We start from the raw sequence: 25,580 nt of genomic DNA, 5'->3' as shown, positions 1-25,580 counted from the left end.
GGCCAATTAATTTTTTGAGAAAAGTTATACTTCTGTCAAATCAATGGAGAAAGGACAAACTTTTCAACAAATGGTATTGGAACAAGTGAACATCCATACCTTTTTTTTTTTTTTTTCTGAGACGGTGTCTCGCTCTGTAGCCCAGGCTGAAGTGTAGTAGCTCCATCTCGGCTCGCTGCAACCTCCACCTCTTGGCTTCAAGCAGTTCTCCTACCTCAGCCTACAGAGTAGCTGGGATTACAGGCGTGTGCCACCATGTCTTGCTAATTTTTGTATTTTTAGTACAGATTGGGTTTCACCATGTTGGCCAGGCTGGTCTCAAACTCTTGACCTCAGGTGATTTGCCCGCCATGGCCTCCCAAAGTGCTGGGATTATAGGCGTGAGCCACCACGCCTGGACCATACAATTTTTTTTTTTTAAAAGAAGGTCTACCTACAGTTTGGATCATAATACCAAAACACACAATTTTGAATGCCATAATCCTCAATGTTGAAATCCCCAAAGAGCAAAATCCCCAGTCTAAATCCTTAACATCTAAGGTCCCAAAAGTCACCATCACAGGATAGTTGCATCATGTTTGACCAGATCTTACGAACTATTTCCATGCAAACTGCCCAGATCTATCCCTAGTACCAGTTTTTTTTAATATATTGAAATTTTTCAGTTTTTAACACTTCTCTGTGCCATGGTTAATCTTCCCATCATTTCCAATACTGGAGGTATAATTGTATAGAGACTTTTAGAGAGTTCTAACTTGTTTTATGCATGTTTTGCAAATTTGACTCCATGAAAGTGCATTATCAGAATGCTGACTTTGTGTGCAAGCATTGTTCATGTACATAAAAACTGTTAAAACTTCAATAAATGAATAGATGTTCTTTTTGTAAAAAACATAAAAAATAAAGGTCTACCTAAACTTCACACCTAGTACAAAAACTAACCCAAACATGAAATACAGACTTCAATGTAAACCATTAAACTATAAAACTTCTAGAAGAAAACGTAGAATTCTTCATGACCTGGGTCAGGCAAAGAGTTTCTAGATTTAACACCAAAAGTTATGGTCTGAAAAGGAAAAGTGGATCAACTGGACTTCAACAACATTAAAATGTTTGTATTGCAAAAGATATTAAGGAGAATTTTTTAAAAAAGAACTACAGACTGGGAGAAAATATTTGCAGGCCGCTTATCTGAAAGAGCATTTACATCCAGAATATGTAAAGATCATTCAAAACCTACTAAGAAAGCCACCCAATTAAAAAATGGGCAAAGGCTTGAATAGATATTTTACAAAAAAGGACACAGAGATAGCTAATAAGCACTTGAAAAGATGCTCAACATCTTGAGTTATTAGGGAAATGCAATATTAAACAGTATTACATACCTATTAAAATGGCTAAAATTAGGAAGAAAAAAATGGATACTACCAAATGCTCACAAGCAACTAGAACTTTTATAACCTTGTTGGTGGGAATGCAAATTGCAATCACTTTGGAAAACAATTCGGTAGTTTCTTTTAAGCTTGAACATGTAATTTGAACCAGTCATTCCACTCCTAGGTATTTACCCAAGAGATATGAAAGCCTATGTCTACAGAAATATTGTAAATGAATATTCATTCCAACTTTATTTGTAATAACCAAAAACTAGAAATGACCTAAATGTCCATCAACAAGTGAAGAGGCTTTTAAAGTTGTGATATATTAATACAATGAACAAGAACAAACTATCAGTACATGCAACATAAATCGTAAGGACTGAAATGTGCCCACTGGATTTGGTAGTTAACTGTTCGTGTATTTGTCAGAGCAGTCTGAGCTGTATGGTATATGTAGAAATTATTGCACAGTGGACTGTGAATAAATGAGAAATGAAGAGGTAGAGACAGCAATGGACAAATACACTTTCAAGGACCTTGGCTGTGAAGGGAAATAAAGAGGTTAGGTTGGTAATCTAGAGGATAAGTGTTGAATTTAGGGATGTGGTGGTCTGAGCAAGTTTACAGGGTAAGATGAAAGGGAGAGGGGCAGAGGTTGAACACCTGAAAGAAGACAATAGTGGAGCCTCTGGAAAAACTGGAAGAGAACAAGATCTGGAGACTGAAAAGTAGAGGAAAGCTACGTTGACGTAACTTCGTCTGTGGGTGTAACAGGAAGTTACCCAGTTCCTGCATCCTTTGGCTTTATCTTCTCTGTGAAATAGGGGAATGAAGTCATCTGTAGAAACTGAGGAAGAGGTGGAGTAGGAACTTGAGGAAAGTGGTAGCAGTTTGAAATACCTGTGTGAGCAGCGGAGAAATGAGCTGACTTGGGACAAGTCTAAGACTTGCTAGAGAACACTGAAGGCCCAACAAAGGTTATATACCATGAACCATGTCAAACTGCCATAAAAGTTTCTAAATATCTGGGGATGAGCCTCAAGCAAGTTATGGCATAAGGAGAAATGTATTTATTTATCTTGTGCTGCCAACTTGTAATAAAGTTCGGGTCCACAATAGGAGTAGCATTCACCTAGACTACTACAACTACCTTCTCCCAGCTTCTAGACCTGTTGCTACTCCAAACCATTCTTCTTAGTATTGCCTGAGCCACTTTTTAAAAATAAATCTGATCATTTTAATCATTTCTTTAAGTCATTCAATAGCTACCCAGATTCAGATAAAATCTCAAGGTATTAATATAGCAAAGAGGGTCCTTCATAATCTAACCTCTTGTTCTCTTCTCTTAGCAATCACACTCATCCTACATTCTAACCATAATAAACCAATTTCAGGTCCCCAAATACTGTCATCTCTTATTCACTGACTTTGTACATGAAATTCCCTCTGCTTCAGGTGCCCTTCTCCCTCATCCCCTGTCATCATCAAAATTTAACTCAAATATCACTCCCCTAATCAGGCCTACACTGCCTAGAAAAAAACTACACTGCCAACTGCAGGGGGTACCATTCATAATACAATGTAAAAATTGTCACATCAGAATTGTACAAACTGAGGCCCTTGGTATCCTATCTATATCTTGCCACAGTAACCATTCTGTACATATCTGTATGTATATGTTAATTGCAATTTGTTTATAAATATTCAAGTGTAAGTTTCCCCTGGGTAGGAATTATGTCAAGGAAGCTTCCTTGACCTTATAATTTGGACTAGGTTAAATTAGGATTTTCTAATTAATCACTCTGTTTTTCTCCATAAAACAAAGATGGAAAGTGCTAAGAGATAACAATTAAAACAGTTAATATTTGAGTGCTGGCTACAGGTAAGCCACTGTAGCATTTTATACACATTATCACATTTAATTTTCATAAGAACCTATGATAGGTACTATTATAACCTGTATGTTATAGAAGAGAAAGCTGAGACACAAAGCAGTACAGCAACTTGCCAAACAGCACATGGCCAATAAAAAACAGCAGAATGTGAATCTAGGTAGACTATCTTAAGAGACTGCACATTTAAAATGATTTGTTTAAGCCAGGCTCGGTTCCATAGACCTGTAGTCCCAGCTACTTGGGAGGCTGAGTCGAGAGGACTGCTTGAGCCTAGGAGTTCAAGGACAGCCTAGGCAACATAATGAGACCCCCATCCCTGAAAAACACTTTTTAAAAAATAATGTGTTAAATGTCTGCCTTACCTGCTTTGTATGATATTAATTTTATTCCCAGTCTACCCTCAGGACTCAAAGCCTAGTATACAGGCCTTCAATAAATATGTCTGCTAACTACCAGGTGCAGTGGCTCAAGCCTATCTAATCCCAACACTTTGGGAAAATGAGGCAGGAGGATCACTTGAGGTCAGGAGTCTGACAGCAGCTTGGGTAATATAGAGAGACCTCATCTCTACAAAAAGTATTTTAAAATTAAAAAATTAGCCAGGCTTGGTGTTACGTGCCTGTAGCCCTAGTTACTCATGAGACCAAGGTGGGAAGATTACTTGAGCCCAGGAGTTCAAGACAGTGAGGCCTTGTCTCTTAAAAAAAAAAAAAAAAAAAGTTTGCTAACTTAAAGATGACTCTAAATTCAGCTCTCTGAATACCTGTTATCTACTATGTTAGCCATCCTTCTTGACTTCCTCTGATCAGTAAATTTGATAAGCCTACTATGTTCCTGACAAATTATCAATAAAAGTGTTGCAAACTCCTATATTTATGTTCAGTAAATTATTTTGACATCTCAAACCTGAACATTCACCCAACTACTTAACTGAAATCACAGCTATTTAAACTATTCAAATGGCTAAAGAACAGACCCGTTACTTTGGTAGGTTTTCCATAAAACATTATTTTACCTTTTGTCAAGGTTTGCAGTTTTTCAACAGGTAAATCAACACTCTTGTCTCATTTTGTTCAGTTTAATTATTCTTAGCTTCCAAATGCACTTCTAAGCCTTTCTCATTTTGTCACAATTCTCTTCTGCTAACCTCCTATTTGCTGCAAAGCTCCAGAGAATAAAGAGTAAGGAATAAGGTGTTCCATATTACTAAACTGAATTTTTATGAGGGTGAGGGAATAAAACTTCTACAAGTTTGACTATATAAACAGTATCTTTGGAGAAAGGGAATTAGGAACTTTATGTAAACAGAGACAAAACATAAAAGAACTATCAGACGGTAAAATTACCTCCCCTTAGGAGAGCTAAATTTTAGTGAATACTTTTTACAAAACAGTTCAAAAAATGTATTGTTTTTAAAACCCAAACCCTGAGAAATGAGATGAGAAAATGAATAGACTGATGAAAACATTGTGTATATATATAAATCATCCTCAATTTTAAATTCCTTTTCCTCTTGGATGCCATATTAAACTAAACTGAAGTATGCTATAATCCAACATTGAGAGTGCTCGCCAGTGTTTATTTGGGGTTAAGATGTTCTCACTGTGTTATCAAACTAACAATGTAACAAAGAGAAAAAGATAAGAAATGACTCCTTAAAAATAAAAATGTTGCCAGTTGCCATGGCTTATGTCTGTAATCCCAGCACTTTGGGAGGCCAAGGTGAGTGGATAGCTTGATCCCAAGAGTTTGAGACCAGCCTGGACAACATGGTGAAACCCCATCTCTACAAAATACAAAAAAAATTAGCCAGACATGGTGGTGTAGGCCTATAGTCCCAGCTACTTGGGAGACTGAGATGGGAAGATCACCTGAGCCCGGGGAGGTTGAGGCTACAGTGAGACATGACCGTGTGCCACTGCACTCCAGCCTGGGCCATATAGTTGTCTCAAAAACAAAAATAAAAAATAAAAACATAGTCAATCTGTCTTAATTTAATAATTTTTGATAAAAGTTATTTATCCCAGCAGGGTGCAGTGGCTCATGCCTGTAATCCCAACACTTTGGGAGGCTGAGAGGGTGGATCACTTGAGGTCAGGAGTTTGAGACCGGCCTGGCCAACATGGTGAAATCCCATCTCTACTAAAAATACAAAAATTAGCCAGGTGTGGTGGCACACACCTGTAGTCCCAGCTATGCAAGAGGCTGAGGCAGGAGAATCGCTTGAACCCGGGAGGCAGAGGTTGCAGTGAGCTGAGACTGCGCCACTGTACTCCAGCCTGGGCAATAGAACGAGACTCTGTCTCAAAAAAGAAAAATGTTATTTATCCTATGATTTGTTGTGTGACTCAGATTATAATACACATGACTTTAATATTAAACTTTTCATCATTATCTGAACAGCACACTTTATAGTAAATTTTTAAAATGTTTTCTTAAAACACTGTACAATTCCAGGTTTTGATTTTTAAAAGGACTAAATATCTATACATTCATTTCAAGACTCTTCAGTCATCTTCAGCAGCTTCCTAAGTGTTATATGAAGCTCAATAATGGTATTTACATTAAGAAAAAGAGAACCAAATGATAGGAAATGGTCAAAAAGTTAGTATTAGACACAGAACTCTTTTGATCATGAGGGCAATAAAACTGTGAATTAAGCCACTAAATGAGGACTATGGAGTCACCATTCTAGACATCCTCAGAAAAATGACAACAGGCTGCTCCATCTATAACTCTTGCTCTTTTTGGCACTTTAATATCCCAGTGTTACTTATGCAGTTTCAATAGGCAACACTTCCTAAACTTTCCCCACTAAAGTACATGGCATTTTTTTAAGGGTCAGAAGGCACCTGCAGGTCTGGAACCCGAGCTCAGGGATTAGATGGATGGAAAGTCCAGCAAGGGGAAGGAACTGCTTGAACTAAAGCTGACATGGTGGCATTGTTTTCTAAAAAAAAATTATATATATATATATGCATACCCACATATATAAAATGATTTGAGAAATACATCCCATGTATAGAAAAACTGGAGGTAGAAATCACCAATTACTAGGGCATTAATCTAGTATACCAGACAAAATGATCTCTCTGTGTCTCCTCTATCTTCAAGCCACAAAATAAAACTTCTAAGGAAATAAAATTGCATTTCTAGTTTTAAGGAATAACAGACTCTCATTAGCCACTTTCATATTCTTGGTATTTAGAATACATCCAGATACCATGAAGTGTCTTACAGTTGAGGCCTCCACAAACCATGTAATAACTTATATTACTCTCAAATTCACGTTAGAAACTCAAGTGACATTGAAATATCACACCCATTAGCTAGTGCTACTTTTGTCACTAGCACTGTTGAATCATAACTAAGGCAGCAGAAAAATCATCTCTGGGTTCGTTCAAGACCATTTTTCTTTTAATGTCTTTTTTCCAATTTGCTTCTAACTATAAGGTTACAGACACCTTTTAAAAATAGCTCATAGAATTACAGAATGGTAAAACACTGAAACTGGATAAACTAGCACATCAACCTCCAACTCTCAGCAACTTGATTACTAGAGGAGTCTATTTAAAACCAACTGGCCCTCAGGAGGCTGAGGCAGGAGGATCGCTTGAGCCTGAGTTCAAGGCTGCAGTGAGCTATGATCACACCACTGAACTCCAACCTGGGTGTCAGAGCCAGACCTCATCTTAAGGGGTCACTGACACAGATTTTCATTTAATAAATTGTGGGTATATTTCAAAGATGACCACTCTACTACTCATAGACATTTAGGTTGCTTTTAATCTGGGAAGATTATAAATAACAGTAAATGAACATCCTTATAAATATATCTTTGTATCTAAGGTCAATGATTTCTCCAAAGAGCATGTGCATTCAATTTTGAGAAACTGCTCTCCATCCATCCATGCTATCATAAAAAACTTGAGTGTGTGTGTGTTTCACTACATCTGCAACAACTAGAGGGATTATTACTTTAAAATATCTAGCAGTTTAAAAGTGTTATTTCTGCATTTTTATTAATGAAAGTGAAAATCCTTTAATGTGTTTCAACAATTTGTATTTCTTCTATGTGCTCATTCTCTAGCTTTTGCCTGCTGGGTTCTTCAAGTTTATTTCTTGTTGATTTTAAGAGCTCTTTAGGTTGGGTGTGGTGGCTCATGCTTGTAATCCTGGCACTTTGGAAGACGGAGGCAGGAGGATCACTTGGGCTCAGGAGTTAGAGACCAGTCTGGGCAGCACAGTGAAATCCTGTCTCTAATTTTAAAAAGTAAAAAAGAGAGCTCTTTTAACATTAAAGATATTAACTTCCATTTTTCACATATATTGCTAATATCCTCCCCCTAGTTTTTGCTTTTTCTTTTAGGCATTTTCTTATGGTATATTTTACCAAATACACATCTTAGATGTCTTCATAGACAAATCTGATGTTCTTTTCTTGCTTTGAAGTCAATAGCGTCTTTCCCTCCAATATTATAAAAAGTTATATTTTCTTATTTTTTGGCTTTGTTTTTTAAAATCTTTAATCCACTTGGACTTCATTTTTGTATTTCTTCCCCACTGCTTGCTAAGTATCCCAACAAAGGTACAAAATAAACTAGTGTGCTAGAACTGGTGCATACTGCTCATGACAGTTACATTTTTCTGGAATTTTGTAAGCTGACTGTGAAACATAACCATAAAAAACTATGTTATATAAACTTAGAATAAAATAAATCATATTTAAAACAAAGGTAACAAATACTCAGGAATCATCACTCCCTAGTTATTTTATTACGATTGATGCTGTTAAGGTTATCTAACACCTATTTTATCTATATGGTGAAAATACTACATAAGGACGTGCTAGTGCATATCTTTCTCCAATTCAGCATTTAATGACTTCACATTAGTGGCTTGAAATTGGCCATTATAGTATTTATACCACAGAGATCAGCAAACCCTACAAACTACAGCTTTTTTATTTTTCAGAGAGCCTTTTGTTAAACATATGCCACCTTACCACTGGAATAAGCCATTCTTTGCTAATTTGAAAAAGGATCTCTGGTGTATACTAAATTGCCATTATTCTTAAGTTTATAAAACAGAATAAAGAGCTTAGAATTGAACTTTTTTTTCTACTCGAGCATCACAGACTACTTTGGTATGTTTCGATATATTAGATAAGACTTTGGACACAGTTTCTATTAACTGGATCTCTATTTTTCCAACATAGATCACAGTACTGCAAAGAAAAGCGTATTTTCCCTAAACAATTCAATAGTATTCTTAACTTTATGTAGATTATAGAAAACAGTATACATAAAGGACTATTTCTTTTCAAAATAAAGGACTATTTCTGGACACATAGTTGGTTGCCATACACTATTTTTAGATTAAGGCTCTTACTCTTAAAAAAAAATAAATAATCCAAACATAAGAAAACAAAACTACCACCATGGGGTGGGTCTAAATAATAATAATAATAAATAGTAAATAATAAGTGTTCTCTCATAAAAATTCTGCCAGTGTGTGAAGAAATGGTGATCTTTTAATACATAATGGCAAGAACCAACTACAGTACTTTTTTGTTTTGTTTTGTTTTGTTTTTGAGACACGATCTGGCTCTGTTGTCCAAGCTAGAGTGCAGTGGCACAATCTCAGCTCACTACAAACTCTGCCCCCTGGCCTCAAGCCATGCTCCCACCTCAGCCTCCCAAGTAGCTGGGACTACAGGCACACACCACCAGTCCCGCTAATTTTTGTGTTTTCAGTAGAAATGGGGTTTTGTCATGTTGCCCGGGCTGGTCTTGACCTCGTGAACTCAAGCAATCCACCTGCCTTGGCCTCCCAAAGCGTTGGGATTACAGGTGTAAGCCACGGCGCCTGGCTGCTGACAGTACTCTTCTTTGAGAGTCAGCATCACATACAAACTCAGCATTGGAAACTTTCTTCCTTTTTTACATAGAGATGGGTCTTGCTATGTCAACAAGGCTAGATGCAGTGGCTATTCACACGAGCAATCACTGCATACCAAAATCCCAAACTCCTGGGCTCAAAAGCTCCTCCTGCCTTAGCCTCTTAAGTAGGCTGAGTAGCTGAGAATACACACATGGGCCACCATGTCCAGCCTAGAAACTTCCAATTCAACAACCAACAAGCACCAACCATGGGACCATGCTAGGCTCTGAAGAAGCAACTAAGACATGACCCCAATCTTTGAATCTCTCATCATTTTTAGTGGATCAGTGGGTTGAGAATGTGTCACAAGTGGTTATAAGCACTTTCATTAGCTTTGAGAGAAACAGATTGTCTTCAAGAATGAGTATCTACTTTAAGAGGAAAAGAAAATCAGGGTACAAAAACTAGTTAAAATTTGCCCACCTACCGAGATAAGCTGATACATGCTGATAACTAGACCTTCAGCACCTATACCAGTTAAACATTACAGTGTCCCTATTTAATGTCTTTCCTGCTGAAGTACTTTAAGTCAGTGATTTATTTGCAGATACTGATATCAACTGCATCAAGAACACCAGTAACCGCTGCCTATGTACTTCCTTACCTGTCATGAGCCATTTAGATTTACACTCCAGCTACCTCATTCTAGGTGTTTACATTACGAAACTATGCAATGAAATAGCTGGGCTGACTCAACAGAACCACCCTTTTTGCATTTAAGACCTCACTTTTAAAGGCTTGCTGTCATTTGATTTCTTGTAAACATAGTATCTTATCTTATAGCCTAGGCAGCAAACACAGCAGTTGCCCTTTTCACACGTATAGTTGATACAGTGACGATTTCAGCCTTTTCCAATCATTAACTAATATTTCAGATTTAAAAATCTATTTCTTAAGGCTTTGTACTATATATAGGGGAAACAATCATTACCCTTGGGGAAACAATGGCTCATTTACTGAAAATGAGTTTAACAAAGGAATTATTTCGTACTGAAAATACAGAGCAGTGAATTGGGTGACACAAATCACAGCATCATCAGCTCATATGACTGCATTAGGGTAATTTACTTTAAAAAAAACCTACAACTTAAAATTTAACTTCAACAATAAAATCATACCCTCTGTCACAGAATTGTGAAACCAGATCTTAGACTATTTTGAAAATGTTACCTTAAGTCTCAACCTGAGATAAAAACCACACACACAAAAAAAGGTTTGTAGAATGGAATATTTCTATACTGCCTGAAGCTTAGTTTTGACTGGCACATGTTTCATTTACACATTTGATTCACACTGAATTTTGTTTTAATTATTAAGAGAATAAACAGCATTCCAAAATAGTCACAAGCTTTTAAACTTCGACTTCCTTCTCTAGTTGGAGAGCTTACAAAACTCATTACATGGAACAGTGAGTTGATGCAGTGACCACAAATTTCTTAATACTGTATAAGTCTTAAATTAATCATAACCCAATCTCCGCAAGTTCTGTAGAAATAGCCTGAAAGTAGGTAACGCAGCCGGGTGTGGTGTCTCACGCCTGTAATCCCAACACTTTGGGAGGCCAAGGTGGGCAGATCACCTGACGTCAGGATGGCCAACACGGCAAAACACCGTCTCTACTAAAAATACAAAAACTAGTCAGGTATGGTGGAGCGCGCCTGTAATCCCAGCTACTCGGGAGGCTCAGGCAGGAGAATCGCTTGAACCTGGGAGGCAGAGGTTGCAGGGAGCCGAGATCACGCCATTGGACTCCAGCCTGGGCAACAAGAGCAAAACTTCTTCTCAAAAAAAAAGAAAAAAAAAAAGTAGGTAATGCAAAAGTCACAAAATGTTAATCTAGAAGAGTGGTTTCCGGATATATCATATAATTCTCTCAAATTTCCTGAGGTTTTAAAACTTTTTGAAAAATATGTGGGAGAATGATATGCTCAAAATAGATATACATCTTAGTTACATATTACATGAAAAGACTGAGTTGTTCTTCACCAAAAATCTTGTAGTCTGTGACATTTAATCAGAAAACATTTAATCAGTCACTGGCCCACACAAAATAACCAACAGATTAATCTAAATATTCCATGGTTTTTCTCAGATGCATGTTCCTGGTTTCATTTATATATAGTTTTCATTTTTTATTTGTTTTGTTTTTATAAGAACACTTCCTCCATTTTCAATAGGCATTTAGTTGGACAGATATTACTGGTAAAGTAGCAAAACAGCAAAATCTCTGGCTTAGCCCCCAACCAGCTTTGCAGCGTTGAACAAATCTCTTAGCTTCTCTGCGTCTCAATTTTCCCATTTATAAAATGAGGCAGCTAGACTAGATGCATTCTAAAGTATCTTACAACTCTCCAGTTTCTTTGAGGCAGAGCTCTAGGCTTATGAGAATGAAAAAGCCCTCAAAAGACCAAAATCTCATTCTGCAATGTTAGTGAAACAAACAGTATACAAAATTGTAAATACAGTGTGATCATGATCCCAACTCTAAATCTACAAACACACCCACACATTCCAGGTAAAAGTCTTGTAAACAATACACCAAAATGCTATCAGTGGTTATCTCTGAGTTGTAGGTTACAAACAACTGGTTTTCCTTTCAGCTCTTCTGTGTTTTTTAAGGGTCCTACAATAAACATACTATTACTCTGATAATAGGGAGGAGGGTGAAAAACAAATAAAAAAAACCTTCCTTTTATGTGCTAAAGAAAATTTTACATTTGGAAAGCATTCTAGAATTTGAATGAATTTTTCAAAAACAGTTGGAGTTAATCAGAAAAAAAATCTCTAGTGAAGTCACATACCTGATACCTGTCAACCATCACACAAAAGCTGTTTATTTTCCCTAAATTAGTAAGTTTTCAGGAGGTACTATTTTTTTTCACTTATACTGAAACCAGTAATAATAATTATGATAGCTACCATTTACATAATGCCAAACATAGCTCTAAGACTTTAAATATATAATAATTCACTTAATCCCCACAACAGCCAGATACACTGGCTCATGTCTGTAATCCCAGCTACTTGGGAGGCTGAGGTGGGAGAACTGCTTGAGGACAGGAGTTTGAGACCAGCCTGGACAACATGGCAAGACTCCCAGGACCACCACCTCTTAAAAAATAAAAAAATCAGCTGGGTGTAGTGGGTTACACCTACAGTCCCAGCTTACTGAGGAGGCTGAGGTGGGAGGATCACTTGAGCCCAGGAGTTCAAGGCACCACTATACTAAAAAAAAAAAAAAAAAAAAAAAAATTCCAACCTGGCACGGTGGCTCATGCCTATAATCCCAGCACTTTGGGGGCCTGAGGTGGGCGAATCACAAAGTCAAGAGATTGAGACCATCCTGGCCAACATGATGAAACCCCGTCTGTACTAAAAATACAAGAATTAGCTGGGCATAGAGGCATGTGCCTGTAGTCCCAGCTACTCGGGAGAATGAGGCAGAAGAATTGCTTGAACCCTGGAGGCAGAGGCTGCAGTGAGCCAAGATCATGCCACAGCACTCCAGCCTGGTGACAGAGCAAGACACCGTCTGGGAAAAAAAAAAAAAAAATCCCCACAACAACCCTACAATTACTGGAATACTATCTCCGCTGTATACATGAAGACCACGAGGTACATAGAGATAAAATAATTTACCCACAGATAATGAGGGGCAGAGCTAGGATTTAAAGAGAGTTATCCTTTTAAGTAGCTGGGACTAAAGGTGTGTGCCACCACACCCAGCTAGTTTTTATTTTTTTATTTTCTGTAGAGATGAGCTCTTGCTACACAGCCCAGGGCTCAAGCAATCCTCTGGTATCAGCCTCCCAAACTGCTGGGCTTACAGGCATACTATCCCTTTAAATGTTAACTGTTCTCCTCAGGTCATTCTTTAACTACTTTTGTTCTAAAAGTTCCTCTATTTTTCTTTAAACTGAAAAAAGACTGGCCCAACTTTTACGAGCTTAAAATTATGATTCTTTTCTAAGTCATTATTTCAAAGCATAAGGAGTATGATTTATTCCCTGTACATATCACTAAGTGAATAATATTATAACATCTGAGAAATTAAGTAACATTAATTATTAAGTTTAACATTGGAAAGTCTTAATAAAGAAAGGTGCTTTGTTGGTTGACATTATTTGTCCTCATAAATCTTCTGCAAAGAATCCCTACAACTAACTGCTGTGCCTTTCTAAAATTTATATTTTATTAAAATGTCTTAAACACTGTTATAATCAATTAGCTTTTGTTTTTAAAAGAATGCCTGTCAATATTTGCTTTGAACACTGGCTATGGTATACACCCAGTTAACTTCAGAATAACCCCAATTACTATAACATGCAGAACCTGGGAAAATGAACACAGAGGAAGCCAATCAATTAAACATGGTTGAAGATGCTCACATAATTCTCTGAGGCAATTCAAACCCAAACCAAGCCCCTTCTTCTGCACAATACCCACATTACTTGCCAATTTTTTATAGCTTCTGGATTACTTTTAATAAAGTCCAAATTTCCTCCACAACTGTACTACTAAATTTCCAGCTCTAGTGAAGTAAATACAGAAATCAATAGTTTCCTATTTTAAAAAATTAGAAAAGAGAGGGAAGTGGAGAAGGTGGGGAAAAACCTCTGCACCACGCTGCCTGTTAATTTAGATGTGCAATGAGACAATCACCTGATAATTGCACCCTTTGGTTACTTTTGTACTGGTAAGATAATACAGTGAAATAAAAGTCACCTGGCTTATTTCAATTAACTTTCACAATTTGCAAATCTGCAACTCCCTGCCATGGTACATTAAGAAAATTAGCATGTAAGAAAAATCACCTGCTTATGTAAATTGGAGGATGATTTTTATCTATGCAGACAGAAAGAAAAGCTGCAATCTGGGTCAAATGACTAATTTTATCTATTTGTTCAAATGTCTCTTTTCACCTTTTCTCTGTAGCTCAGAGCAAGAATTTTAGGTCAAAGAATGGATAAACAAAAAGTTTCTGTGTTGTCCACTCCCCTGTAAGAAGTCTGCTGCCTGACACTACTGAGCTCTATACTGCTTATATTGAAAGCAAGACTGAGAACCTTATCCGGATAATAAAACCACAACACAGAGAGGATAAAAAGAGAAATCAATAGGAGATATCTGCTCTAATTGGTAAGGAAAGCAAACATGAAGGATCAGGTACCAATTTTACCTTCTGCTACTTTAAGCAAACAAAGCTTCAGAAAAGAAAAGGAAAAATGCCTCCAAATAACTCAGGGCAGACAGGATTTCTCTATAGAGATCATTATTCCAGTTTGTTCCATAAATGTACCCAGTCAAGTTCTTCCGAGTCTGACATAAGTCAGACAAATGCAATATCTTGGTCATTAATGACTGCATTCCTGGCATTCACTGCTGGTATTCATCCCTTCCCTTTAAAACTGACTCCATCTCCAGGTCCAGAAGTGGATCTGATTGCTCCAAAAGTAACCTTATCTTCATTGACAGTGATTGGTTCAGAAATGAGTATGTAATCCAACAAAAGCCAAAGAGAGGCCAGGTGCAGTGGCTCACGCCTGTAATCCCAGCACTCTGGGAGGTCAAGGTGGGCAGACTGCTTGAGCCCAGGAGTTTGAGACTAGCCTGGGCAACAAAGTGAGACCCCATCTCTACAAAAAAACCAAAAAAAATAGCCAGGTGTGGTGACAGAGCAAGATTGTCTCAAAAAAAAAAAAAAAAAAAAAAAGCCAGAGATCAATATGCTGGTGCTGGTCAATAGCCACACGTGGCTACAAAGCACTTAAAATGTGGCTAGACCAAACTGAGACATATTCTAAGTATAAAGATACACAGTGGTTTTGCAGACTTAGTATGGAAAAAAAAGGAATATAAATCATTAATAATTTTTATAGGGAATACATGTTGAAATGACAATATTTTGGATATAGAGTTAAAATACATTGCCAAAATTAATGTCACCTGTTTCTTTTTACATTTTTTACTGTGGCCACTAGAAAATTTAAGATTGCATACTTTCACTATGTATTTACTGGATAGCACTGCTGGTTTGCTGAGGGTGTCTTGGACAAGAGCTTTAGGAAGTGCCCTCTTTGGGCACTGTAAGCCCTAAATTACTACAGCCTTAAAGCTGTGTCAAAGCTCATTTTCTGGGAGGCCCACATGCAAACTAGTAAGTCTCTTACCCAAATTCAGAATTTAAAGGAGACTCCTGGAAAGATATTTGTTTTAAAGAAACTTGCAAATTAATGTAAGCACTGGCCCCCAAATCATCTTACCTGATTACTCACACACAAAAGATGACAAAATACTGAACATTAAATTTTATTTAAAAATTTAAAAATAACTCAAAATATTGTAAGAAAACTACTATAAGATTTATAAGAAACTAAGCAAGTTTTTAAAGTCTAAAACACTAAAAAGGTAAATATTATCAAGAAAATAGTAGTATCAAATGGACATGTAGGAAGAAATTGATTGCTCATTTGCAAATAGGCCTGCTCTTCTCCACAGCTGAACTACACGTATAATCCTTACCAATAACTCAGTAATAGAAGAAAACAAGTCTCTTGAAAAAAATGAACATTTAAAATCTGATCCCAAATTAGAAAACTATAAAAGTCACCACACTGGAACAGGGTGACATTTATCTCATTTCTCCTTTAAACAATTTTAGAAGCTATTCAACACTGTAGTCCTGAAGAGAGAAAGTTGTCTTGTGGTCACCAGCAAACTCCAATGCCACTACGCCGTGCAAATATTAATACCATTTTATAATAGAATCTTAGAAAACACAGGATTTTATAAATGAGAAAACCAAGGCTAAGAAAGTTTAGATAACTTTACCAAGGTCACAGTGTTGTTGGCAGCAAGGCTAAGACCAGAACCTTGCCTCCTAATAAGTTTAGTTTAGTAATCTATTACCCTATTGTTTAAAAAAAAAAAAAAAAAAAAAAAAGGCCAGGCGCAGTGGCTCATGCCTGTAATCCTAGCACTTTGGGAGGCCGAGGTGGGCCGATCATGAGGTCAAGAGATCGAGACCATCCTGGCCAACATGGTGAAACCCCGTCTCCACTAAAAATACAAAAATTAGCTGGGTGTGGTGGCGTGCACCTGTAATCCCAGCTACTCAGGAGCCTGAGGCAGGAGAATCCCTTGAACCTGGGAGGTGGAGGTTGCATGAGCCAAGATCATGCCACTGCACTCCAGCTTGGTGACAGAGGGAGACTCTGTCTCAAAAAAAAAAAAAAAAAAATCCTTCCCAAGGAAATGGCACCTTGAACATTAAGTTCTCCGGTTTATTGAACTAAAAAAAAAAAAAACTTGAGATTTGGAAGAATTGTATTAATAAGTTTAACAAATTGTAAAAAGTAATACTGAATACTTAAGAATTCTTTAGAATCAAACATACACAGTATAGGGAAAAACAATCAAACACAATCATTCTCTCAAATGCTGTCAATGATCTACTCACTAAATACAATGGCCTTTTCTCCATCTTAATTTTCTGACTTTTTTTTTTTTTTTTGAGACAGGTTCTGACTCTGTCACCCAGGCTGGAGTGCAGTGGTGCGATACCAGCTCACTGCAACCTCAGCCTCTTGAGTAGCTGGGACTACAGGTGCATGCCACCGCACCAGGCTAATTTTTTTTTTTTCTGTATTTTTAGTAGAGATGGGATTTCACTATATTGTCCAGGCTGGTCTCAAACTCTTGGGCTGAAGTGTGCTTCACTCAGCTGCCCAAAGTGCTGGGTTTACAGGTGTGAACCACCATGGCTGGCCTTCTTCGACTTTTTGTTAGCACCAAAGATCACTCCCATTCTCCTAACAATCTTCTGCCATACTTAGATTATCAATCACTGTGAACACATTTTCCTGACTGTCCTTTAGTTCTGCTTCCAGTAGCTTCTTCCACTTACAACACAGAACACTCCCTAAGACTCAGACAGATCTCAGTCTCTCTACTCTTCTATTTTACATAGCAAAAAAAAAAAAAAATTAAATCTGACCAAGTCTCTCTTACTTAAAAACTTTCAGTAGTTGCCATTTGCAGAGTTTTAACCTTTTCCCATCATTGACCGCCTAAGGAGCCTTTTTAGGCTTTTTTCCTAATCATTCCCCTCGTAAAATCTTAATACCACAGATACGCTATTTAACTGTTCATGTGCTATATGTACACATATGCTTTATTAATAAAAAACTGTTTTTAGTGCCTCAACTCAACCATGACATTCCAACCTCTCCATGATTGAGCTCTAGCTTACACCTCCTACCACCCACTGCACTGCACATTCAGCATCTCCAGCCCTGTAGTCTCCTACATATAGGCCCTTCCACCTACACTGCCCTTCCCCATTGGTTGACTCTCATTCTTAAAACTCATTGAAGAATTACCTATTTTAGGAAGCATCCTGACCTTCCATAGACATCCCTCCTCTACATTCCCTTAATGTCCAGGGACTATCTCTATTGCTGCATTTATGGCACTATAAATGGATAATAATGCATTTACAAATCTATTTCCCCCAGTAGGTCATAATCACCTTTAATCCTTATCTCCAGCACAGTGCCCGGCAAATAGTAACACACAATAATTGAATATTGTAAGAACAAGTGAAAATAATATATACATTTTTTGAGACGGAGTTTCGTTGCCCACGCTGGAGTGTAACAGCCAGATTTTGGCTCACTGCAACCTCGGCCTCCCGGGTTCAAGCAATTCTCCTGCCTCAGCCTCCTGAGTAGCTGGGATTATAGGCATGTGCCACCACGCCTGGCTAATTTTGCATTTTTAGTAGAGATGGGATTTCACCATGCTGGTCAGGATGGTCTTGAACTCCTGACCTCAGGTGATCTGCTCCTCGGCCTCCCAAAGTGCTGGGATTACAGGTGTGAGCCACTGTGCCCAGCCTGAAAATAATATATTCTTAAGTTTTTATTTAATGGTTTCAAATTTAGTTTCACCTCTCCACCAAGGCTGAGGACACCCTGAGAGTAGGTATGTGTCATTGTTCATATTGTTTACTTGACTGTCAACTCCTCCAAAACAATATGGTGACTTAAACATCCCTATACCTCAGTACTAAGCACAATACAGACAACAGCAGCAGCAGCTTAATAAAGGTTCGCAAAATTATTTATGAGACTAAATATCCCCATTTGGTGCCTGCGAAAGTGCTGGTCCACAGCAAAGTGACAATAAAAATATATAGACTAGTGAGTTCCAAAGGTGTAAAAAACTTTCACTGCCTCATAGGAGATACGACTCAATTAGCCAAATTATTTCAAAACTGGGTTTAGGTAAAGAGCACCAATCATTATCAGTGACAGACACCCCCGTATATACTCCCTCTACTCACACCATTACAACTAAGTGTTAAAGTTCAATCTCAGTAGAGTTCACTTAGAAGTCATCTTTCCATAATGTCAGAGTACCAGCTTTTTCTGTTTCCGCACTAGGTACCTTACAACTACTGACTATGTCTATCATAACTTGTTATGTGCTCACTGACAGTGTTACAACTGTTGCCTCAGGGACTCTGTTACCCCTAAGCAACATCAGGATCACACTGACAAGCTATTTTAGTTATTGTTGACCTGTATTAGATGACCCAATCAACAAATAATTCACTGGAGTAGCATAGAGACAAAGGGACTCAGAACTAAAACCCAAACAGATGCATAATTAAAGAGCTTCTAACAGCTTCTGTCCATTTATTGGCTGGACGACAAATGAAAAGTTTCTTTGGCCTTGACAATCTCCAAAGAAACCAAATAAGCATATTAAGGAAACATACAGTATATGAACAGTTAATTCTTGAATTGCTTGGACATCAATAAATCTAATAAAAACCACAAGAATAGCCACTCAGTTTTACAATATAGAAGGCAGAGAAAACTCTGACACTCCTAGTTGTGAAGACAATGAAACATTCCAGTACTCCATTATAGGACTTTTTGTATCTACAGCTGCCTGTGCTTTGAAGGTAAAAACCCAGAATTTAAATTCAAACACATATTCAGTTAACGCACTTATGCATTTTACAAAGTTTTTGTTCTGGTATAGCATATGAAAGGGAACTACATCTGCCCCCATTTCTCTTTCAGGACATATGCCCGGTGGTACTGACAGCTAAAAAGATGGCATTTAATGTTGAGGGATATTGTTTCAGCTTGTTTGAAAGGGCAAGGTTTCTGAAATGCCTTTAAAAAAAAAAAATTCTCTTTTTTTCTAAATTAATATTTCACAGTATAACATGAAATTTCTCCCCAAGAATAAAACAAGTTTATTTTTTGTGCTGTGGTTTTGTTTTTTGAACATAATTTGGATAATCTTTTCAGGAGTCTAAGTACAAAATGACTTGCAATGTTACAGGCTATGGAGTTTCAACCACTAAGAAGTGGGTGCAGTATCATTAGATTGTTACTTTTATTCTCTACTCTTTGCTTTATCTACTTTATGATCATGAACCTGTAATTTCTAAAAGTAAGTTCGTTTGCAGTTAAAATTAACAATACAGATTTCCACATTTCTAGTTTCACACGGATGCTTTGTTATGTCTAGAAGAGCAACCGTTTCCTTTTTATGGTGCAGGCTCTGCTTCTTCAAAGCTCTTTTCACAAAGCACAGCCCCCAAAGAATCCAGCTGTGGCTGTTAATCTTGGCTGATAGTGGAGAAACTTCTCAATGCTATAGATTCTTAACCTGTAAAACACAGTTAATAACAAAATGCCCTTTAGTATACTACTCTTTCTGATATAACTTACTCCAGAATTTTCCCCAAACACATCCCAAAAGCATTCTCCATTTTTCCAAATTACAGTTTGTTATACGGAGTAAGAGGACCAGAGAAAACATAAGAAAAAAAGATGCTTCTCATGTTCACAAGATGAGCGAGACAGACAATCTCTACCATGCACAAGGGCTTATACTGAATAATTTTTTTGTTAAATCACTGTATTTCTCCCACCTCACTGGGATCTTCAGCAATTCACACTTTTTCATCCAAACATAAGCAAAGTGAATTTCTACTAAAGCTGAACTTCGACAATAAGGATGTCTTTCACTTGTTACATTGAAATGAAAAAAATAATTCCCTCCCAGTATATAAAGCCATAATACTTTCTAAAACAGTGCAGATGATCTGACTAAAACACCTACGAACTCCATACAAATGTGTATTATTTTTATTTGTTTTTTATTAGTTGACAGGACAGCACAGAGTATTTTCCCCTTGGCTTTAAATTCAACCGTTTTCAAATCTCCCTGGCATACAGTACAACTGAGGGGACATGCTATGTTATTTAGAGTCATGCCTCCAAAAATAGTCTGCATGCTGATTTCACCTGATAAATCTGACAATCTCTGAAGACACTTCCATGCACATTAACACAACAGCTTGATTTTTCTACCAACAATAACTACAACAAAAACAACTAACATTTATTGATGCTTACTGCGTGCTAGACAGTGTAATCATCGGTTTACAAGAATTACCTCACTTAAACTTCACATCAATCCTGAGGTAAATACTATTATTATCCCCATTTTATAGATAAGGAACAGAGAAGTCAAATAATTTATCAAGATCACAGAGCTAATAAGTAACTATTACTACAGTTTTGAAAGACAGATAAAAGTAACCTGCTGAAGTTATTAGAATAATAAAATTCAAAGACATCCAACATTACTTGGAGTACACAAAGGCAACAGAGCAAGTGAATCCCAGGCTTTTTGATCTTTTAATTAATCAGGCAAATCACAAACCAAAACGCTAATTTTATTTTTAAAAAAAGCTTTTCCCAGACTCACTTTTACCAAAGTGGCAATATGTGCCATTAATTCCATCTCTAATATGTTAAGTTGCCAATGTCAAAAACTGTCTAGGCATAGCAATCCTCAAACCACTCTCATGTGGTCAACTTCCTCTATCTCTCAAAATTATGAGCCCCTGAAACTCTTTGTCCCAAAGTAGTTACATCTTTAACCACAGCATTTTCCTCTGGCAAATGTGAACTGCAGACAAAAAGGTAGATTTATATTACTCACCAAATGACTGAAGTTACTACTTGTGGGTTGCTTTGTGTTTTGTTTTCACATTATGAAAATGTCCATGTGGATGTTTGGAGGCTGTAATGTCTCATAAAGAAGGTCAAATTATATATGATACTTTGATAACCCATAAACAACGTTCTATCAGTGGCAACAAATGTTATCTCACGCTATCCCACAATCACATTACCAGGTAAACTGGAACTCTTACTTTGAGATAAAATACAGCAGACAGTTGCTAATGAAACCTTAATTGAACTGTCACAGCACCATCTTTACCAGCAGGCTAATGAGTAATTCACTACTTTTACACAACTATCCAATACTGGTAAGTTATTCCACTAGTTAAATTCAACAGAAAGATAAATCAAGTCAGCTAGACTAAATTGTTCAGTGATAAATCTGGTAAAATGCTGCATCACTTCTACAAATATCTCTCCTTGTCTACATGGAGAAACAACAATCTCTCTCAAAACTACATGCCACTTTTTTAGCCATCAGTTAGTACCCCTGGGTATATGTCCCCAAGGAAATGGGGGCAAACTACAGTTTCTTGTCACATGCTATTCCAGAAGAATACTTGCAAAATGCATTAAATGAATATATGTTTGAATTAAGTGAATCTTATAATACCCAGGTGGTTAGTTATGTGGTGGTTTGAATCAAACGATGTAATATTGGGAGAATATTTTTATGTTCCATTATAATCATTTTAGAAAAAAGTTGTTTCCAATTCATAAGGTACTTCCTAAATTAAAAAGATAGATTCTGTTTCAGTTAAAAAGTAAAAAAAACCTCACTAATATCTTTACCTTGAGTTTCAGAATACTAGTGTAAATCCCTGTAGTTTGGTTTTCAAATCTCTGAACAGTCTTACTTAGGTCATACAACAGTTAAATTTCAAATATAATAAGCAATTCAGACAGCATGTCATTGACATGTAAATATAAAAATAGAAAAGTATTTGCATACTAAAACATACACCTGGAACTCTTTCTTTTTTCACACCAAATTGTATTTCACCTGTTACAGCTGATGAAAACACTCAATATAGTTAACTAGAAAAACTTGGTTAAAAAAAAAGACCTGAATCATGTGAGGACACAGAAAGAGGGTGGCCATCTACAAGCCAAGGAGAGAGGCCTCAAAAGAAACCAAATCTGTACCTTGATCTTGGATTTCTAGCCTCCAGAACTGCGAGAAGTAATTTTCTGTTGTTTAAGCCAAAACAAAGAAGGACCTGACTAGATCAATTAATCAAGCAGCAAAGATGCCAAAGCACTGTGCTAGGCGCTGAGGAGAAAAGGATTACTACAGTAGACAATCCTTACCCTCAAGGGGCTTACAAGGTTTGTCTTGTAGTCAGTGACCCCTTCCTTAAAAAAATAAATAAAATTTAAAAATCTTCCCTTGCCACCTAAGTTAAAACTGCTACAAGTCACATCACTTTTTGATAGAAATGTAAGTGAAAAATGCCTTTTGAATATATTCAAGAATGCTGCAACTCATTTCCCTTTCAGTATCCCTAGTTTTTAGCATTGTATGTAAGGCACTAAAAAAGCCAGCAAGCATCCACATCTAAGAGGATCCAAACAAGTGCTAAAAGTTATTAGTAAATCAATGACAAAATTTAAACCAAGGAACAACCGTTTTCCTGTCTGCTCCATCCCCCAACCAAAGCTTGGAAATCCTCAAGAGTTAGGCAAGAATAGGAAGTTCACAGTTAAATCTCTTAGATAGTCTGTGGAAGGGAGAGAGGAAGGCAGGAACAGGCGAGTCCCTGAGCAGAATGACCGAGGCACCATTACCAGCTATACTCTTTCCCACCTTGAATCCCACACACTTTGGAGAAAGGGCTGCGCTGCAGCAGAAACTTCCTTGGGGATTAGCTGAGAAAATACTGGACTCTACTAGCTTTTTTAAAAAATGGATGAGATCACTTAGTAGCCTAGATTGTCAAATCTGAAATATAAATAAGATGGCCAGTTAAAATGCATAAACGATGCGCCCATCAATTTTAGCCTCAAAAACAATAACGAAAGGAGATATTTACCGGGCCAGTTCCAAAGAGTTCATTTTCCTGTGGTAATGGGGGATTTCTAGACAGTAACAAGAATCAATTTTTGAATGCACTGAAAATATCAATTCATCTATCCAAAGTGGAATCATTAGTCCTTGGGAGAAAACCCAGTTCATTCTAGTTTTGACAGGAATAAACATATTTTATTATAAACTACTAATCTTTTTAAGGTTAGATCAAATAGACCAAAATGTTATATTTAAGAAGCCCTTAGGCTTTTACAAATGTCCTAGCACTAGCAAAAGTAGTGTCATTTGTTTAAAAAGTATTATTTCCTACTACAGCAACTGACCAACAGATAATAGGAACTTAAGAGGCACTAAATGACACTAAAACATTACACTGAATGTGGGCCACTGCATAGCTAGTCTACTAACCTCATTTGTGGTACTCATGTGTGATGCTATATTTAATGCATTCTTATCAAAAGGCTACAGCTACATACTTCCCAACTGTAGCTCCATGGTTTAAAATAAACCACTCAAGCAATGATCTTAACTGGTTCAACTATGAATCCTATCTTTCTTCTCGAGATCAAGATCACAAAATAAGGAGTGAAAAGACAGAAGGATAGGAAAGTAGTTATGCAAAGTATATCGTAATGACAAGAGTATTATAAAGGAATTCAGTTTGGATCAGTTGCTAACACTTAATGCCATTGGGCAACCGATCCAAACTAAATCAAACACACGAAATGACCAAGGTCTTTGTAGGAGTTAGTATTCCATACATTCATCTACCGATGCTGTGTTCAGTGGCTTGCTTAGGTTCTAACAGAAAAGTTTGGTAGACAGCAAACTTATGTGTGGTGCTCATGAGAAGGTCCTCCATCAAAACTTGCCATGAGCCTAGACAGCCAATGCATTAGGCCTAGACAGCCAATGCATTACCACATAAGTGAAGGTGGCTTCCTACAGTTGGGTTGAGAAGCTTGCTCCACCTTGGTCAACATGGAGAAAACCACGAGGGATGCACTCACCCAATCACAACCATCAGAAGAAACCATGAGAGGTTGTGTTTTTCTTTGGATACTTACCAGACAACACCAAAGGCTCCATATCCAATAGGTCTATCCGGCTCAATATCCAGCTGCTGTTGTGGATGATGCGAGTGCTGATGATGGTGCGCCTTAACTGTAGCAGCTGCGGCAGCCTGTACCTGAGCTGGGGCTGCTGCAGCTGGTCCAGGAGCCTGCCCCGGTGCCGGTGATGGGAAATATGGCTGTTGTTGCCCAGGGTTTAACATGGCTGCAGCTGCAGCCGCTGCTGCGGCTGCCGCAGCTGCCGAAGAGGTGTGCTGCTGTACAGGGTGTACAGCGGCAGCAGACCCCGGATGAAGATGGTGTTGAGGGTGGTGGTGGTGGTGCAGGTGAGGAGGAGGGAGGTGTGGAAGGTGGTGGTGATGGTGGTGGTGGTGACCTGCTGCTGCTGCAGATGTACCGCCATTGTAAGCCGCCATCATTTTTGCGTTGGCTCTTGCGCCACAAAGAGACATTCAAAATAAATGCCCTTTGATTGGAAAGCAAACTGGGTCAAGCTGTCATTTGGCCATTTAAAAATGAAGAAAAACCACTCACTCCACCTCAAAAAACATAGAGCGTAACTGGCTTTATGTCTTCATCAGTCAATCCAAACAAGTTAGAGGATCTTGGTGTTTAATTTTGGGGTGAGCGTGTGTGGAAGGGTGTGGGTTGCCAAAAGGAAAAAAAAAAGGAAAAAAGAAAAGAAAAAGGAAAAAAGGACCCCTTCCCCCCAGGATTCCTGCCACAAGTGGGTACTAAAACTCCATTCTTAATTTGGGGGAGGTTCCAACTTTGAATGTGGGAATAAAGGCCAAACCTCCCGACCCCCTGAACTCCACACACGAAAAGGATCAGGTAACACACCACCCTTGGAATCTTGAAAGAGGGTTGAATCATCTACCCCTTCCATTCCCACATCCTTTTCTAAACACCTACCACCTCCTCAAAAACAGGATTAAAAAAAATTCCCACTACCCTAAATGGAGAAGATGGGGGGAAATTTTCTGGGAAACCAGCTTCCAGCTCCCCCCCCCCTCGAACTCTCAGGCCTTCCTACATCTCCCCCTACTCCTAGTCAGGTTGACCTGATTGGGGAGGGGGGGGCGGGGGTTCTAAACTTTCCTGGGCAGAATGAGCCAGGGAAGGAGGCTGGAGTGAGGAGAGGAGGCGACAGCAGGACAGAGAGGAGAAAGAGAGCTAGGGCAAAAGTGAAGGGAAGGAGG

The 25,580-nt window shown here is 37.9% G+C and overlaps 1 protein-coding gene across 2 annotated transcripts in view; it reads right to left on the bottom strand.

Annotated features, from left to right (window-relative positions):
* Positions 1 to 25,075, bottom strand: part of NLK (nemo like kinase) — a 159,731-nt gene extending 134,656 nt beyond the window's left edge. Inside the window, exon 1 of one of the 2 annotated variants that reach the window (XM_008010765.3) lies at positions 24,373 to 25,075. In XM_008010765.3, the coding sequence (XP_008008956.1) occupies positions 24,373 to 24,830 (458 nt within the window). In that variant the 5' untranslated portion in view covers positions 24,831 to 25,075. The remainder of the gene's footprint in view (positions 1 to 24,372) is intronic. The other variant, XM_008010766.3, reaches the window with a different exon arrangement.
* Between the last annotated feature and the right edge of the window lie 505 nt (positions 25,076 to 25,580).

Source organism: Chlorocebus sabaeus, chromosome 16, assembly GCF_047675955.1.
Source record: "Chlorocebus sabaeus isolate Y175 chromosome 16, mChlSab1.0.hap1, whole genome shotgun sequence".
NCBI lineage: Eukaryota > Metazoa > Chordata > Mammalia > Primates > Cercopithecidae > Chlorocebus > Chlorocebus sabaeus.
The sequence above is the reverse complement of the archived record's forward strand: the minus strand, read 5'-3'. Positions and strand labels throughout refer to the sequence as shown.